The sequence below is a fragment of the Equus przewalskii genome, chromosome 20, assembly GCF_037783145.1.
Source record: "Equus przewalskii isolate Varuska chromosome 20, EquPr2, whole genome shotgun sequence".
NCBI lineage: Eukaryota > Metazoa > Chordata > Mammalia > Perissodactyla > Equidae > Equus > Equus przewalskii.
In genome coordinates this window covers 16,155,511-16,174,850 of record NC_091850.1, presented here as the reverse complement: position 1 = coordinate 16,174,850, position 19,340 = coordinate 16,155,511, and the positions used below count along the sequence as shown (strand labels likewise).

Here is a 19,340-nt window from a genome sequence, read left to right as displayed (position 1 = left end):
AAATATCACCATTGATCCCAGAAGGTTTTTTGCAGCTGGTTTATTCAAACTAGAATCCACTCAGGGATCACACCTTGGTTGGTCCCTGACCAGTCAATTGGAAACATTCGGTTGTCATGACTCTAAATCTCTTTGAACTTAAAACAGTCCCTTCCCTGATTTCCCATCTTATTGACTTGAAGAAATCCTGCCAATTCTGCTGGAAGTCCCACTTTCACGGTGCTGTTTGACTTCCTCAGACTTCTGACATGGAGCTGACCTAAGGAAGACCCACAGCCACCACTGAGGGAGTCTCCTCCTCGTGAGGGGCCCTCCACTTCTCGCTTCTTCTTTGTTTGCGTCATCCAAGCACAAATCCTCAGGGCACTAAGACTCAAGACTTGCCCTGTGCTCTCACATCTTCTGCTTGCATATCCCTTTCCTGGCCTTGCCGTCCACGGGTGTGAACTTTCCAGTAAAGCAGGGACTCGCATAGCTCTCCCTACAGCCGCCAGCAACAACCACATGAAGCCCGAGCACCCTTAAAACACGCTGGGGAGAAAGGCTTTGAATTTGGTGCTCTGAGTCTTCATTGTGGGTGGCAGCAACCAGCAGCCCCTGTTTTTGAATGAAGTTAAAACTCTGTCCTCCTAACTTCCATGGACTCAATAAACCTCTTAAATTTATCCCAGAAAAACAACCTGTTTTCTAAATGATGTCAGATCCAGCAGTGACACCTTGCCCCAGACATAGGATCTATTTCCAGGCAGAAAATCATTCACATTGGATGGTCCTGCAGGCAAAAAAGAAAAAAAAAAACCAAGATGTTTCCATTGATTTGACTGAGAAATGTGAGGGCTTTGGGCCATAATCTCTGCGGTAATGTCAATAGGGAATTGTCTTGGCTGAGATGCTCCAGCAATCAGCCAGGAAGAGCAGAATCTACTTTTCATTTCAGGAGGAGGGGTGGGAGTGGGCACTGGACAGGGAGAGAGCGGAGTTGGCGGGGAGGTTCAGAACAGCCATGAGTTTAGATTGGAGGCCCTGGGGCAAAGGCAGGCAGAGAACATGAAAATTATGGGCACAGAGAGGATTCCTAAAAGTGTTGGTCCCCCTTTAGGTCAAGAGAGAACTGGAGGAATGGAGTCAGGGCAGCAGCGGGTGTGGGCTGGAAACTCTGAGCGGACAGTCTCCCAGCCTGATATGAATATCTAACTGTTGACTTTGGCTCATTGGATTTCTATTTGTGTTTATTTATTTATTTTTATGAGGAAAAAACTCTCCAACAGCTACATTTCTAGTGGTGGAGTAGGCCCTGTTTTTTTCTTGCTGGACGTGGGAAGATGCTCAGAAGGTAATGAAGGGGAGAAAAGAGAGAACTTTACGATTTTACATGAAATTCTCAATGTACGGGTCAGTTAAACCTTTTCACTTTCTGGCTCTTCCTCTTAATAAGTCTGTTTCCTGTTTTCCCTTTTTTCTGTGATGCTGCCCTCCTTCCCCCACCCACTCCACTCTCTTTCCCTACTTTGATTTAAGCGGCTGGCAAAATCAGAACGTTATTTGGTTTTGAAATAGTCACTGCGGAAGTTTATGAAATCTTGTTCTCCAGAGATTTTACTAAAGTAGGTCTTACTGAGCCTCTCTTTTTCACAACAGCTTAAGGAGAGTGTGGCTGTGTTGGGAGTTGGGGTGGGGGTGCTGATGACAGATGGATCCGGTGACCTCTCAAGGACTCCCCTCTTTGTGGTACACAAAACTCCTAGACCGAGTCGGGGCAGAAGGGCGGGGTGGAAGCAGCGTCTGTGTTTCCTCCTCAAGATCCAGTGGGAGGCCTGGCCCTTTCAGCAAATAACTTGGCCACCAGTGTGTTATGTGCTTGATTTGGAAAGCAGATTGCTGAGAATGACAAGGAAAGCCAGAACCTTGAAAACTGCTCTTAAGTGAGGGCCCTCCTAAGGCACACTCTGGGATGGGGTCTGGATCACCTTGCATGCAGAGGTACCTACAGCCTTCTGGTGTCAACTATGTGGGGTGGGCATTCCCCTTCCTGTGTAAAGCCACAATGGGAAGTAGAGCCTGGGAGTCTGAAACAGCTTCAACTTTCTGAGAGTATGTCATGAGGCCAACTAAATAACAGGAAATAATCACTTGGGCTTTAAAGCAGATTAGTGCTTTATTGAAGCCAGTGAATACAGAAACTGGTCTAAAGAATCATAAAACAAACATGCAACTCAGAGAGAGAGAGAGAGGAGATGAGTTAGCATCTTTAAATTCTGGATACCCTGTGGTGGGGGTTTCAGGAAGTTGATTGGGGTCTAAGAGTGGATTCCACTGGCCCTTTCTGGACTTCTACCTTCAGAAGTATCTCTATCTTGTTTCCTTCTCTTTAGCTTTTGCTTTTCTGAGGTCAGCCCCTACATTTTCAATAATCCTTTCCTAGGGCCACCAAATCCTCTTGGGCTTCAGAAAGCCCTCTTCTCTGTCCTTCTCAATGTTCCAGTGATTGAAGTCTCACAGCCATCACACCTATGATCTGGGGTGGCGCCCAAGCTTCATCAAAAGCTGTTGTGGTCCCCACACTGCTCACTGGAGTTTGGCAAAGGCATCTCCGGGGCCTACAATTGGTGGCTGGGAGTTAACACCTACCTTAAAGGAAGAAAAGAGAATAACTGAATGACAAGTTTTGTTTTGTCTTGTTTTCTACTTGTAAGTGAAACCACAATCAGAGAAAACTTGTGACCATAAAATTGGCATCTCTCTCACTCTATTTTTAATCAATCTTCCACTAGGGAATTTTTCTTCTACTTTGTAAGAGAAAAAGCCATCGGAGAGAAACTCCCTCAAATTCTTGCACAAGCTTGCCTGCAGACATGCGCATCCTTTCCTCCTCTCCCTCCATTGTAGTGGAAGAGATTGCTCATTGCCAAGGTCAGCTCTAAGGCTCTGTATTTCTCTTGCAGTCTGATAGACTTTGCTCTGTTGTAGGTCCCTTCTCTCTCCTGCTGCCTCCCTTGATACCACTTCCTTTCATCAACATTTAAACAACCCCAAGTTTCTCTCCTAAAAATAATGCCCTCCCTTGCTTCCACATTCCTTTCCCACGTATTAACTATATTTTCATAATTCTGTATTTTTGATGCTCTGGCATTTGAGGCCTTACTGACCAGCGAGGGACTGCCCCTCCCAGGGTTAGCTAATTCCTAGAGATAAGAAACCACTCACCTGAAAGTCTATCTTTCCTCTGTAAACTAACCAGCAGAGCCCAGACCCCATGCACCACTTAATGGCCTCTCACAGGGCTCTTATATTTGAAGCACTGTCCTCTTGCCCTGATTACCCCAAGGCTGGGTCCCAGATAGCTAGAGACAGCCCCTATGCTCCGCAGCCTGCTGAAATTATTCCAACTAGCCAATCCCAAGCCTGCTTACTCTGCCTTGCCTTGCCTTCCTGTGAAAACCACAATAAGGTCTCTGTCCATGTTTCCCCTCTCTCCCTCTGCCTCCTGAGGGATCATGGCGCTTCCCCCATGTGACCCTGCATGCCCTGGCGTGCCCACTCCTCTGGGGAACTGTGAGTAACAAACTATTTCTTCAATGGCAGTTGTCTCCTGATCTGTTGGCCTCATATTACTAGTGTAATAGTGAAACCTACATTTTAAAACATCCACCCATTTGCTTATCTGGTTCCTTTTGGCTTCAGTCAAGTATATTGAAACAGGTGTCTATATTCACCATCACCACTGCCTCACCTTCCACTCTGAAATTCTCCTGGAAATCTGGTTTCTGTCCCAACATTCCTCTGATACTGCTGCTGCCAAGATCACTAATAATCTTGTTGCTAAATTTTAAGGCTGCTTTTCCAGCATTATCTGATTTGAGCTCTAAGCAGCATCTGACACTGGTGGTCACTGTCTTTTTGAAATTATCTTCCCTTGGTTTTAGTGATTCCATCTTTTTCACCCCAACTTCTTAGAGTCCTTGGTGGGTTTCATTTCTGTTTATCTGTTCATTGTAGAATCCATAGAAAATTCAATCGTGCACTTGTCATCTCCACATGGATATCCTACTGGCATTTTAGAATGGGCACTTCCTAAATTGAGCTCATTATCTCTGTCCCCTGAGCCCACTCCCCCGTTGTATTCCGTTTCTCAGTAAATGGCACCATCATCCCTCTAGGTGTCCTCCTCAGAATCCTGATGTCATCTTTGGCTCCTCCCTCTGCCACATCTAGTCAATCCTCCCTCTGGATTCCCCACATCCAGTCAATCACCAAGACCCATCACTTTTACCTCTTAAATTATTTCAAATTCGTTTGTTTCTCTCTACCCTCATTGCCCCATGTTAGTTCGAGTTACTGTCGTTCTCACCTGGTTAATGCAATAGCCTCCTAACTAGTCTCTGACTCCATTTTTGTCCTTTTCCGTCCATTCTTCACACTGCAGCCAGTGCTCTTTCTACACAATCACATCAGAACCCTCGGCCCCCTTTCCTCACTTTACACCCCTTTGATGGTGTCTCCTTACCTTTAGGACAAAGTTCAGATTTATCCACATGACCTTCAGGGACTTTCCTCTTGTGTTCTTTGCTTGCCTCTCTGTTCTCTTTTCTCATCACCCCTATCCCCACCCCATCATACTGAACTGTTTGCAGTGTCCTGAATGCCCTTTCTCATCTCCTAGTCTTTGTCTGTGCAGTTCCTAGGACTCTCCTCCCTTCTCCTCTTCCTGGATAACTTGAGCTCATTTCTTAGATCCCAGGTGAGAGACATGAATCCTTCCTTAAAGGCTTTTCTGATTTTTAGGTGCTCCCAGAGCCAACGGAGAACCTCCATCAAAAGTCTTACCACACTCTCTTCTCAGTGCCTGCCTCCTTGCTTGTTTTCCTAACAGTTATAAGTCTCTGTAGGGCAGGACTGTGTCTGGTTGACTGTACCATTTCCAACACTTTGCATGGTGCTGGCGCAAATAGTTGCTGACTAAATGACTGTGATGCCAACTAAGGCTTGTGGGCAATAGTGGCTCAATGACATGGCCTGTCCTGAGAACACTAAAATGATTGTCTTCATGCTCCTTTTGTCATCAAGAATAGTATTCGTTGAACACTTACTGTGTGTCATGCTATTTTTCCAGGGGGAGGGAAAGAAGCCAAACCACTTCCTTATTTCTTCCATTAAACGCTATTTAAGTAAAATCACTTTCTTGTTTCTTTTCTTTTATTTCAGTGATGATTAACACTGAGATCATTCTTGCAGGGGTTGGTGTATAAAAGCCCCAAAGACTTATCACTGTCTTTAAGCAATGCTGACCTCAGGGTGATAGATTTCCTGGTTATCCATGATATACACTGACCATATGCATCTAGCCATTCATTAGATATCTGGAAATGTTGATGTCAGAACACCACCGCTTTAATATGTACTTGTTTAGGGATTGTTGTTAAACTTGTTAAGCTGGACCACATGTTTCCCATCTCTGGTAATTAAATGAGTAATAAACTAATGAGCCATCTTTTGGTTTGTTTGTAGGAATGCAATTGCTAATGTGTACTTGGAAAAAGGGGGTCATCATGGGGCACAACAAAGTCATTATTTATGAGTTGGTGGAATTTTTGATGGCTTCCTGAAGCAAACAGATGTTTACATGTCTGAAATTTTGAGCATGTCTGGCAGAGGCTGTAAATAACAATGTATTAACATATATGACATTTGTAGTTACCATCTCAGGACTCCATGCTCACATTTGTTATAAAGTAGTTTACAAAGACTTAGCAGGAACAGCCAGGCACTCCTGGATTAAAGTAATCCATTTCATCTTCATAGAGAAGTTGTACCATTTAATGCTTCCTCAGACCACCATTCAGACTGGGGAGACAAAGCGTTGTCTTAGTCCATTCAGGCTGCTGTGACAAGTACCATAGACTGGGTGGCTTATAACAACAGAAATTTGTTTCTCACAGTTCTGAAGGCTGAGAAGTTCAAGATCAAGGTGCTGGCAGTTTTGGTGTATGGTAAAGCCCTGCTTCCTGGTCATAGACAGCTGTCTTCTTCCTGTGTCCTCATATGATGGATGGGGCAAGGGAGCTCTCTGGAGTCTCTTTTATAAGGGCACTAATCCCTTTAATGAGGGCTCCCCCCTTGACCTAGTAAAAGGAGATGGTTTTAGTAGGTAGGGCCTTTGGGAGGTGATTAGCGATTAGGTCAGGAGAGTGAAGCCCTCAAGAATGGGTTTAGTGTTCTTATAAAAGAGATCCCACAGAGCTTCCTGGCTCCTTCCATCATGTGAGGACACAATGAGAGGTCTGCAGTCTGCAACTCAGAAGAGGGCCCTCACCCAACCATGCTGGCACCCTGATCTCAGACTTCCATCCTCCAGAACTATGAAAAATAAATTTGTTGTTTATAAGCTACCTAGAGTGTGGCATTTTGTTATAGCAGCCCGAACGGACTAAGACAAATGGATCTTGTCCAAGAGAACTGCCTCAAATAGAGAAAGGACCCCAATAGAAAGATGGGCAGTCAGAATCTCAGGGCTGGTGGGAAGACATAAGCTGCCGGCCAGAGGAGAGTTGTTCCCTGCAAGGGAGATTGAGGGAGATCAACCCTAAGAAGTCCCACTGGAGAAAGAGGTATCTATGCCACAGCTAGCACTTGGAGGGCAGAGGCCAGAGTGCAACTCTATTAACCTTGGAAGACTGCATCTTTGCTCCTTCATCCCTCTCTCCAGGGGTCTGACTCTGAGGGGTCTAAAACATTTGCCAGGGAGTTGGAAAAGAGGTGGAGAAAGGAGGAGAGTAAAAGCCAACCACACCCAGTTCTCCACTGCAGGCTTCCAAGCCCAAAGCCAACTCAAGCTAGAAGTTTAGATGAGAATCAGGTTGGAGTTTTGAAATTAAACTGTTCTGAACTTTTAAAACGACAGACTGATCTTGGGCCTGGAAACGCTGTGGGACCTGCCTGAGATTTCATCTAGGGCTTGGAAAACCGGTCTATGTTTGCTCTAAAGTGGTGGGCGAGATTAAAATTGCTTTCATGTTCACACTTTTTTTTTTTTGAGGAAGATTAGCCCTGAGCTAACATCTGTTGCCAATCCTCCTCTTTTTGCTGAGGAAGACTGGTCCTGAGCTAACGTCCGTGTCCATCTTCCTTTACTTTATATGTGGGACGCCTACCACAGCATGGCCTGCCAAGTGGTGCCATGTCTATACCCAGGATCCAAACCGGCAAACCCCAGGCCACCGAAGCAGAATGTGTGCACTTAATCGCTGCACCACCCGGCTGGCTCCTATGTTCACACTCTTTAGAGACTTACTCTTCGAAAAATGGGTCACATATACATTTTGGAATGTTTGCTAAAAAAAATTCAGCTTGACGCTTAATAACCTCTTTTTGTGTGTATCGTATATATATAATTATAGAACTTTAACATTGGAAGAATATTTAAAGATATTCTCGTCTAACATACTTACTTCATAAATGAGGAAAGTTTCTTTAAGATCTCTTCCAGTTCCAAAGTTCTATGATTTTACGGTATTGACAGTTACTCATAGAAGATATTGAAATAAGTCACACTTTTCTCTTAGGGTTATGCATTAGACTACCTTAAAACAGGGTGCAGGAACCTCTGATGTTGAGGAGGCACTCAAGATACTAGTTGGCTCATTGCTTCTTCAGAAGACACAAGATGATTACTTTTGTTTTCTTTTTTCAAAATTAGACTGGGGATCTGCCAGCCTAAACACTGCAGTACTTAACCAAGAGCCAAGCCTGGAAGGCCGAAGACAGAGTCTAAAAATTGCCCTTGTTTTAGACAAGGTCATTTCTATTCACCTTCAGAGAACGTTTGGGTCCTATCCTGTCCAGGGATTTGGGCTTGCAGGCTTCCAAGATGTCAGTTTTTCCATAGAACCTTGGCTCTGCATCCCTGAGTTTTTCTCCCCAACCCAATGACAGAGGCAAATCCAGAAGGATCTTTCAAAGACTTTTAGGCAGGAAAACAGAGGAGTAGGCAATGGCTATACTCCATTAAACTCATTTCCTTCTGAGTTGTCCATTTAACATCACCAAATTGCCTTTCTCTTACGACTCATGAACCACTTATCATGTGTATTATGGTGATCGGCAGGATGTGGGAAGAGAGAAGTATCTCTCTTGCAGCTTGCCGAACATTCCACGGTTGATAGCGTACCAAAGATCCCAATCCCATGCCCCTTCTCTTCTTAGGCCCCCAATGGTCTAGAAATGGCAGCAGTGATTGAGTGGTTCAAATAACAAGGTAAAGAGGCAATTGTCTAGAGCTGCCAGTGTGTCAGGGCCTTGAATAAGTCAGACAAACACTGAAAGCAGTGAGAGAGCGTGTAACTTTCCTGGAGCAATTCCTTGGGTGATATGTAATCCCAGGAGTCCAGTGTCTTAATGACCTGGGAGACTGAAGGAGAAGGAGGCCTGAACACAAAGATCTCTGTTTCAGCCTTGGGGCTTCCCCAGCACGGTTTCAGGTTGACTCTGCTAAGAGACTCAACTTGTACCAGCTCTGGGCTAATAAACCTCCTTGGCCTCCAGGAGTGCACAGGTTCCCAGTTGCCCAGGTTGCTGGTCACTAAGAATTCTGCAGAAGTGTGAGCTCTACAAGCAAAGTCAATAACTACTTTTGCTGAGATTTTCCTATATACTTAGTGGCTATTGTTTCTCCTTTCTCTTGCTGTGACTTCAACCACAAATGTTATTTTCTAATGTTCAAGGTCCTCCACTGACCTGTACCTGCTTCTCCTTTTCTGTCCTGTTCTCTTCTTTGCTGCAAGTTGGATGGCTCTTTCTGTTCCTGATTTTTATTTCCCTCTCCATCATGCACCCTCCAGCTGTAAAAGTCTTCTTTATTTATGCTCCACCCCGTAGCCTCCAGTTCCCGCCCCAGCATCAAATACCTCCTGAAAACTTCCTCCTAATGAAACATTGTCTTTATTGCCCATTTAAAGAATCTATCTATATTAATTGGAATGGTCCCCTCTGGTTTTTTATTTTTTCCTTCTACTATTGCATCAATTCTCACAGGAAATAAAACCCAGAAGAATCAGGGCTATTAGCAGCAGCAATGCCAGTAATTGAGAATCAGATTTTATGGGGTTTCTGCGATATTGATGGGACAGAGTCAGAAAATAGAACCTGAGATAATGAACAGGTTTTGTTTTTTTTTTTTTTTTTGAGGAAGACGAGCCCTGAGCTAACATCTGCCTCCAATTCTCTTTTTGCTGAGGAAGACTGGCCCTGAGCTAACATATGTGCCCGTCTTCCTCGACTTTATATGTGGGACGCCTACCACAGCATGGCTTGACAAATGGTACGTAGGTCTGCACCTGGGATCCGAACCAGAGAACCCCAGGCCACTGAAGCGGAACATGTGAACTTAACCGCTGTGCCATGGGCTGGCCCCTATAGACAGGTTTTGTAATTGCTTTACCTGTATAAATGCAATCTGGAGAATTTGGGTTGGCATCCTTGTAGACAATGAGCTTTATGAGAGTAGGCATTTTGCTTTATTCATAACTGTAGCTCCCTCACCAGGAACAGTGCACATAATGGATGTTCACAACTTTTTTGCTTAAATAATCAATCTTTATCTGGAGAAAGGAGAGTTAGCAGTAAAAGTGAACTGGTAAATGGGAACAAGGGAACATTTATTAAACACTACTTAGTTTCTTCTGATTTTCTCCACTGCTACTTTTTATGGTTTTTTTTTTTTTTTGGGAGGAAGACTAGCCCTGAGCTAACATCTGCTGCCAATCCTCCTCTTTTTGCTGAGGAAGACTGGCCCTGAGCTAACATCCATGCCCATCTTCCTCTACTTTATATGTGGGACGCCTACCACAGCATGGCTTGTCAAGCAGTGCCACGTCCGCACCCGGGATCTGAACCAGCGAACCCCGGGCCACAGAAGGGGAATGTGTGCACTTAACTGCTGTGCCACCACCCGCCCCGGTATTTTTAATTAAAGGATTACAGTCATTATTAACAGTATTTTTCTTTGCATTAAAAAGGACACCAGTGGGGCTGGCCGGTGGTGCAGTGGTTACATGAACACATTCCCTCTTTAGCAGCCCTGGGTTTGCCGGTTCAGATCCTGGTGCAGACCTACGCACCACTTGGCAAGCCATACTGTGGTAGGTGTCCCACATATAAAGTAGAGGAGGATGGGCACGCATGTCAGCTCAGGGCCAGTCTTCCTCAAAAAAAAAAAAAAAAGGACATTAGCAGTGTTGGAAGGGCTAGCATATTTTATAAAAACATGTGTCTTCAGGATCTAAATGATCGTTCTTATTTATCACATTATTCATTTTCTCTTAAAAATTATCAAGAAGACACATTCTCCAGATTGAGTTTAATTGAAAAAAGACCATTACTCATATGGTCATATTGGTGAAATTTTAAGGTAACGAAAAATCGGAGCAAAGCATTACTTTTTATTAAATTAATCCTGATTTTAAAATGGTCTGTAAAGTTAACTTTCAAATGCCAAAGATAAAATACACTTAAGATGCTTCTTTATGTTTTGTTTTCAGCTTCTTATAAGAACCAGCATTATGCTGAAAACACTGTAAGAGACTGATTCTTTTTCTCTTGTGCTCGATGTCTGTACGTGCACGTATTTGGGTCTGCGTTACATGCAGCCAATTCTCGATCGTCGGGGGACAGCTATGAAAGTTGACAGTTCTTCTAGGCCCCTTTGCTTCCCTCTCCGTCTTCTGGAGTTCGTGAGCACCCCTGCACGATGGGTAAGTGGTTAAGAGAAATGGGAACATGCGAATCAGTTTGTTTTGCTTCTTGTGAGCAGTTGTGTTAAAAGGTTTGAGTGAAGAGAGAGAAAGTAGTAGGTAATCCATTAAAACACTGTGCCTCAGGAGTACCATAAACGCCTCTCTACTTTCTGCTGGGGTGATTACCCTGGAGGGAAATTGCTGGATCGTGCTGCTCCTGCCTCTCCACCCTGAGAAACTTAATCTTGGCTCCTGGGCTGGGCTGAGAATGGCTCCCGCTGGGTGTGGGACTGACTGGCTGGTGAAAGGATTAGTTTGCGCATCCCTCTTCTTCTCTTCCCCGCTTCCTGCAGAGTCCCTGAGATCAGCTCTCCTCTCCCAAATAGATCTACTGATGAAGAAATGAGGTCAAATTAGCATGAAGTATCACTTTGAGAAAGAAGTAGTCAGTGAGGCCCACACTTTTGAGACCAGGGCAGCTTTGTCAAATAGGTTAAGATTTCCTTTTTGTGTAACCAATAGAGTTACCACTTCATAGAACCAGTCCAGATTTCCCCATACTCTGACCTTGAACCAGCTACAAAAAGACTCTGGCTTAGAGCTTTAGGATCTTTGTTCATGTCTAGAGTCTATTTTTTTTTTAGGCTCTGAGACTGTGACTTTGGGAGTCTGTGGACTTATAATGGAAGGGTAAAAGTAGAGAAACAATTTTGAGACTTAATATTTGGTTTTATTAAAAGATAATTTATTGGCTTCAAATCACAAAAAAATAAAGAACCAAACCAGAGTAAATAGCTTAAATAACGAGTTTTTTCCTCTAATAAATATAGAAAGTCCTTATCACTTAACCTCATATAAATTTGTTATATCCTTTATACTGTATATATTCTTTATCCTACAGCACCTACCATAGTGCGAGCAGTCAATAAATGTTTGTTGGAAGAATGAGTGAATGTATAAATGCATTACAATCGTCTGCTGCTGATCCAGAGCAAGCCAAGGCAAGGACAGAAGCAGGTGCCAGAAAAGGAGATAATTTCTAGATCTTGGCATTAGAACTGAATACCTAAGGGGCCGTCCTGCCTATCTGAGTGATGTCTGAGTCCTGGGCCCCGTGCTTTAAACTGACCTTTCTCCTTGGTAACAAATTGTGAAAGGTTATGCATCTAGTTGAATAATTCAGACCCATATACATCCATTTTTGCACAAAATATCTAGACTTTGCCTGGCTTGTAAACAGAAGTAGAACCCTTGTTCGTCTCCTTGATTCCGGGAGAGCTGGCCTAAAGAAAGTTATTGTCATGTCCATTTCCTAACTTTCACCCCTTACCACGAGTTAGTGTTTATTTCTTAGCTCCCAGGGCAGTTAAGGGGGAACATGTGCATTTCCTGAGCGTTATGGGGTGTGAGTGTGGTAACAAGAGCAGACATGAGGTCACAGATAGTGCTGCCTACATTAAAACCGGACTACACATCTTGAAAAGAACTGACTAATAGGCTCAGAAGGTAACAGGGAAAAACACCGTTCACCCATGAATACTCATTAAGCTGTGATTTGGCTCATGAGGAGCTCTGAGGGGAGATCCCATTCTGGGTGCAGTCTTGAGGCATGCAGGCACGCATGCAACCCATACTATGTGCATTTCATTAACCCTTGGATTAAATCATTTCCCATGAAATGTTACAACTTAATACAGTAAAACCTAGGCATGTCATGATTACTCTTGAGACAAGAGTCCTGTTCTCCAGCATCAGTGTTAGCAAAGGCACATTTAAAAGAAAATGTTATTTAATTTAAAGTGTTCTTAATTCTGAAAGACTTCCAAAAAAATTTTATATATGGTGTTAGCTTGTAAACCAGATCCCAAATAAAAGAAAGCCTTGATTTGTAATGTTTGCCAAATTCCATGGTGTAAATATTTCCACCGTGGCTGATTTCAAGCTACCAATGGTTGAACAACCGGTTCACAAAATTCCTGAATGCTGGATTTAACAATCCATTTTTTCAAGTGGCTAAGAGCTGGTTCCAGCACATCCATGGAAACAAACTATTATTCACTTTATAAGCCTTGACTGGAATAATTCAAGGGGCTTTATGGAAGTTTGAATCTTCGTTCTGTGCTGATAGGATGTGGCAAAGAGGAAGTGGTGCTCAATAAACTTCCTGCTGTGGAGATTTGATGGGCTAGATCTCAGGGACTAGAGATTCAAGGGAGGGGAGAGTCCTTAGATATTTTCAATTTGTTTTTTCTTCGTATTTCTGTTTTTTTCTCCTTCAAAGTCACTTGTTCAGAAAACGCTGGGATAGATGTCTTAGAGCAAGCTACTTAGGCACATGAGAACATCGCCTTGGTTTTTAGCTTTTCTCAAATTCAAAGTCTTGCTTGGCTGTCATATGGATCTGAGAAAACTTCTCTAGTAGCCTCCTCCTAACTGTAAAACATAATGCTGATTGGCCTCACCTTCTGTTCGTTGTTTTTCTCTTACATACTTTCAGAAACTCTGCTCTTCTCACCTAGCTCAGCAGCTTGAATAAGTTATACTTTCAAATTCAGTTAATGTTTGGCTTGAAAGTGATGCACCTGAAGTCCAATTATGGTCTTGAGCTCCTTTTTGAACTTGAAGGAGCATAATGCTTGTAGCTCTGCCTCTCATCAATAGGCAGGATTCAATTCAATCTAACTCTTGAGCCCTGATGCAGTAAAGAAGTTATGGTTGGTATCATGGGTGAGCCACGTCTCAAGTGTTAGTCATGGAAAATGGTTCTTAGCCTCTTGAGGGTGAGGCCAGGCCTTGGTTTGCTCATTGCAGAGGAAAATTCTTTGGGCTTTTAGATGTGCCTTTGCTTCCTCATGATCTGTCTTTTTATTATCAGTGTTTATATAGTCTGTAAATATAGTTGTATTTATATAAATATAAAAAAAGCTTTTAAAAAGCTTTTTGGTGTACCTTTATACGTTAGATGAATACAAATGACAGAGATAATTTCTTCCTTCATTCCTTTATGTTAACCTTAGTGCGCCAAATATTGTTCATGGCCACCTGTTTGTATCTGGGCTCAGTTCTGGGATTCCTGCCCATGTGGGGCCACCCACAGTCTCCTCCACCCTCCACCCCACCTTCTCGTCTTACAGCTGGCTCCACATCTCCAAGTCTCCAAAACTTCAGCTTCTTTTTGTTCAAGTCAACAAGTTAGATTCTACCTTGCCCTCCTAAGGGAACTGTCAGTCTTTGTTTTGCTCTCAGTTTTCCTAGTCTGTGGATTACTAGCAATTGCAAGATGATTTACCATTCACCATTAATAAAATTTTTACTGGGGATTTAATAACGAACAAGTTATTTCCTGTTTTTCACATATCGATGTGAAAACTATCTTTGTCCTTCTGTTGACAACTGTGCTAGTATAACATGCTGACTGGAAACTCAATTTTTGAGACAATTTACTCATTGACTTCCCAGATTTGGCCTCTCAGGATGTCTTGGGACTCATTCAACTGCCCAAAAGACCAAGGTTGGACTAAAACAGTGGTCAGAATGGGAAGACATTTGCTTTGGAAAAACAATAGCTTTGATAGAAACATAGTTTGTTGACAATCCTCATCTACCAGTACTAATATTTCTATGTCAACGTCTAGGGAATATGTGGTTCTGATAAAATTTCCTGATTTTAAAATATCATTTCCCCCCGAAAGCAATAAAGTCTAACTGCTACATGTGAGAGCTGCTATCATGTTCCTTTATTAATTTAGTTTTTGGCTTGAGTGAAATATTTCATGCTAAGGTCAAATATGTTCCTTCTTAATTACTCTATTTAAGCCAGAGGTGGATTCCAAAGGGTTGTTGTCAAAAGTCCACCTTCAAAATGCAGGATGCACTTGCTTAGAGGTATGCACCAGTAAATTTCAAAGAGTAGGGGCAAAAGCAAAATCAAGGGTTATGTTTGTCTTTTTGGGAGGCACCGTATGTCAAATCAGTGACTTGGTGGGGTTTTCTAAAATCATATTGTGTGTCAAGCTGTGATCTAGTAGAGCTGGAAGGGACAATAACCTGGAGTTGCAGAAATCTATTTATATTGGCTTAATTCTAGGAAGATGAGAGCATTGGAGTTCAGTGTTTACTGAAAGAAATAACACCTGTGTTAAACCAGGTGACTACCAAAGGGAACCAAGAACTCTGGGGTGGAAAGACCCTAACTTTCAACAACTCTAACAGGTTTAGCACAAATTACTGGGTTGGTTGACTCTTCTCACAAATATTAATAGTAGTTCCACTTTGCCTGGTTAGTGTATAGGCTGAGTAAATAAATTCAGAAAGGAGGCTTTGCCAAAGGTATACCACACCTATGAAATTTCTGGAACAGGAAAATGATGATTTGGGAATTATGTGTGTGGACTAGGGAACAAGAGAGAGACATCACTTCCAAGCCCTGCTCTGTCATTTACTAGGTGTGTGACTTTGGGCAAATTATTTAACTTCTCTCTCTACCTTGCATTCCTTGTCTGTACTTGGAGGTTGATGCAATGATCCAAATGAAATAACGTATGCAAGGTTATGATTTTTATATGTGTAAATAAATATATCCTTAGCAATGAAGGGAAACACAAGTGGTAAAATAAGAAATAAAATCCTTTTAGAAGAAAAAGTTGCTTGAAATTTTTGAAAGTTGGTGATTACCTAATATCTGATTTGGTTAGTAAAATATTTGCTGAAGATGAATTTACCCCAATAAGCAACTTTACCTGGTAGCACAAGGACAATTTCATTTAAAGAAATGGTAGCGGACAGCATATTGCTTCTCCATAGCTAACAAAAGATTCTTAAATCAACTTGGATGGAAAGGCCCAACATTAGAAAATTCTGTATGTGTGTGTGTGTGTGTGTATAAGTGCAGATGTTGGGGGATGGTGACTTTTTTCCATAGCTGTATACACGTTTTTTAAAAAATTGCTTTGACCTCTTGGCTATCTACTTAGTGGAGGAGCATACCAGTGTAGTTAAATGAGCACTTAGGGCCTGAGGCTTGGTTCATGTGATAATCTTTTGGATAATTCATAAATATTCCAATTCTCTCCTTTCCTGACACATGGAAGGATTGCATTTCTCACCTCCTTTGAAGTTAGGCATATCCATGTGAATTGATTTGGCAAATGAAATGTAAGAGGAAGTGATAAGACTCACCTCTCATTTCCTTTGTTTAGGTCACAAAGGAAGTACATGTTGAAATGGAATCTACATTGCCAACTCTGCCAGCTGCTGTGGGACATGTATTGTGAACGAGAAAAAAATTGTGTTAACCAATGAGATTTTGGGGTTGTTTATTATCGAAGCACACGCTAGCCTATCCTGACTAATCTACTCACTGTAGGGCCAGGTATTCACTCATGGAGGGACATGGATTCAGAAGTAGCCAGCGACACAACTGAACAGCCCAATTGATGCATACAAAGAATGACTCTTCAAAGACAAAAACAGCCCACAAACAAAACAGAAAAGAAAACCCTTCAGAATCTATACTTCTGAGAGTTCTTCCATTTGTACCAGGATTTGTCCTCCCTCTAGGCTCTGTCTAGCTCAGGAGGTTGATCCATACTATCATGTGGATACTATGATCCATATGATAATCTCTGATTCAGACAAGTATCATTGTCCAAATGAGATTGTGGACTAATAACCTCTTTCATTACCACTTCCTGCATCTCTCTACCATGGAACTTCCTCTCTGCTTCCCTACTTCTTTCCCTTCCTTCTTTTCCTGAAAAAAATTAAATGATTGAGTGCCCATTATGTACTGTAACAAATTTCTAGAAGTGCAAAGCCACTGCTTCTATTTGGTTGGTGGCAGAGTCTGACATCATTTAGAGAGCTAAACAATTAATACTGATATAAAATGGTAAATGTTATACTTGAGATATTTACAAAATAACATGCAGGCTTGGAAATAACATGGAGTGACTATGAGCTTATATGGCTAAGCCTTGAACTTTATATCAATCCAAACAACACGCAAACATCTTAGTAAGAAGATCTTTCATTCTTTGCTAAGTCATAAATTTGGGAATGTCTTGAGTAGGCAGAGGCCGTTATTTTGAAACAGGAAAAAGAATGATTACATCCATAGAGTATTTGAGGAATGTGTGAGAAATGTTTATTCTATTCTGTTAGGCCAGGATGTGGACCTTTCCAATTCACATGATCTTCTTACTGTTGGAACAATCAATCGTATCTGAAAATGACAATAGGTGGAAATAATTAAATAACAAGGAAGACAGATAAACACTGTCAAGTGATTTGGGCTGCAGCCAAGAACTGACAATGTTAGAAAGTATTTTGCAGAAGATGGTGCATTTAAAAGACTTAAACGGTGGCTGATTAAAGGAATTTGTTATTTTCATTTTAATTGTTTCATCAATCCACAGCAGAATTACAATAAATGTGAAGAACAAGTACAGAATGTGCTTTTTTTGCTTTTTATTCAGCAAAACATTTTTTGAAAACACAAAATCATTCAGCCAAAAAAAAAAAAAAAGGCAAACGTCCCACAAAGCAAACCAAAGAGCTAAGTTTCCCTGCTGATAACACGTTTTGACTTTTTATTTTGGCATGTAGAGGTCACAGAAACTCACAAACTTACAATATATGCACAAAGTTTCTAAGTGCTTATTTGGGCAATATCTTTATTTGGAATACAGAATTTTGAGTTATAAAACTGTGAATGGCTTATAGAATGCAATTTACTAAATTAGTCTTTGTTCTTACAAACCAGAGTAATCTCATCCTTTGACAGTGAAAATATAGATTAAATATATTTCCGCAGTCTGCGACCCATGGTTAATTTTCATCCTTGGTAGGACCGGCAGAGTTGGCGCTCTCCTTGGCTGGTGTGCTGTGCCCCCGTTGGCTTGGAATAGCAGGAAGCACTCGGTTTGTCCGTAGAGGTTCTCCTGATAGAACTGGGGAGAAAGAACAGAATGAGAGACTTTCAGGATGTGCTTCTCTCCCAGTCTCACGAATAATGATGGCAGAACTGTGTTATTTCTTAAGGAATGCAGGCATTTCTGAGAAGCTTGTCTTGGTGAGAGCCAGACTGCAGGAGAGAGCAGTGTCTATAAATCTATTCAGGCTTTCCACATGTAGTCAGGGATGTCAAATATGCACGAATGCAAGATTGGGCCAAGATTGATCAAAACACGATTGGGCTGTGCGTGCCTGGCAGAGCTCTCTCTTCCTTGGGTGGAGTAGCCATTGATGGCCAAGTCAGCACAAGGCTCTAAACAAGTCCCAAGACATTTATACTGTGCTTTTATGCAAACCTCAGAAGGTTCTCAGGTTTCTTATAGGAAAAGCAATGTGTACCTTTCCATTTCTTTTTCATAGAGCTAAAGTTGATCAATGATCTTTATCTTCCCTTCTCTCCTTAACTTTAACTGTGAAAAGCAAAGCTCCTGGGCTCTGCCAAAGAAAATCCTCTCTCTTTGGCTCCCCCCACCCCAGGATGCAAGGCTGAGTGACTCTTTCCTTAACTAGATGTTCTTGTGACTATGTTTCTGCTTAAAGACAGATCAGGCTTGAATTTCACTCAATGACTAAATTCACACCATCCAAAACTCTCACTTTACACAAATCAGTAGAGGCAGAGGCACTGATCTGTCAAGGAAGAGACCTTGGTTTCTGCTACTAACTCTTTGTGTGACTGAATATCTCTTTCCTCCTCTCTGTTTCCTTATCTGCAAAAAGATGGGGTTATACTAAGACGTCATGGTTCATCATGTTTACCTAAAGAGTTCTAGAACTCTTGGTTGGTCTCCTCCAAACCACAGCCTGGGGGAGGAAGACACTGGATATTTACTCTGTGCAAGCAGTTGCCAAGAGTTTTACGTACATTATCTCATTTAATCCTCCCACTAATCTTATCAGGCTGGCGCCACTGTTAGATGCAAACTGAGGAAAAGCAGTATAAAAAGGTTAAGGAAGGGGCCGGCCCGGTGGCGCAGTGGTTAACTTTGCACGTTCTGCTTTGGTGGCCCAGGGTTCACTGGTTTGGATCCCAGGTGCGGACATGGCACTGCTTGGCAAGCCATGCTGTGGCAGGTGTCCCACATATAAAGTAGAGAAAGATGGGCATGGATGTTAGCTCAGGGCCAGTCTTCCTCAGCAAAAAGAGGAGGATTGGCAGCAGATGTAAGCTCAGGGCTAATCTTCCTCGAAAAAAAAAAAAGGTTAAGGAACTTGTCTGAAAAAGTTAGGGCTGCTCCTAAATCATCCAACCTGCAGATAAGAGGATGTGGAGGGTATGTGTGTGTGCGTGCACAAGCATGTGCACGCTTGTGCACATGTTATAAATGTGTGGGGTGGGATAAGAAGAAAAGGAAGGAAGGAAGTTAGAATCCACTTGGTACTGCTTGTTTCATGAAGTAGCTGACTCAGTATCCTGTAGTTTTGCTCCTGGCTCTGCTACTCACTGCCTAAGTGACGTCAGGTAAGTCATATGACCTCTCTGAACTCAGTGTTCTCATCTGTACAACAGGAATAATAATAGAATACGCCTCAGAGTACAGATAGGAGGATATACAAACGCCAAATTTCTGGGTGTGGGACTCAGGAATCTACTTTATA

At 42.3% G+C, this 19,340-nt stretch overlaps 1 protein-coding gene and 1 long non-coding RNA gene across 3 annotated transcripts in view; one reads left to right on the top strand and one right to left on the bottom strand.

Annotated features, from left to right (window-relative positions):
• The first annotated feature begins 1,238 nt into the window (after window positions 1-1,238).
• LOC139077813 (uncharacterized) lies at window positions 1,239-17,178 on the top strand. Of its 2 annotated transcripts, none has more exons than XR_011530332.1 (3): window positions 1,239-1,333; window positions 10,533-10,745; window positions 15,926-17,178. It is a non-coding gene; the product is annotated as an uncharacterized lncRNA (long non-coding RNA). The 2 variants fall into 2 exon arrangements; XR_011530331.1 differs by lacking the exon at window positions 1,239-1,333 and adding an exon at window positions 9,180-9,313.
• The window catches only part of ANKRD55 (ankyrin repeat domain 55), a 96,274-nt gene continuing 94,030 nt past the window's right edge, over window positions 17,097-19,340 (bottom strand). The window contains 1 exon segment of the mRNA XM_008515876.2: window positions 17,097-17,677. Within this exon segment, the coding sequence (XP_008514098.1) occupies window positions 17,556-17,677 (122 nt within the window). The 3' untranslated portion in view covers window positions 17,097-17,555.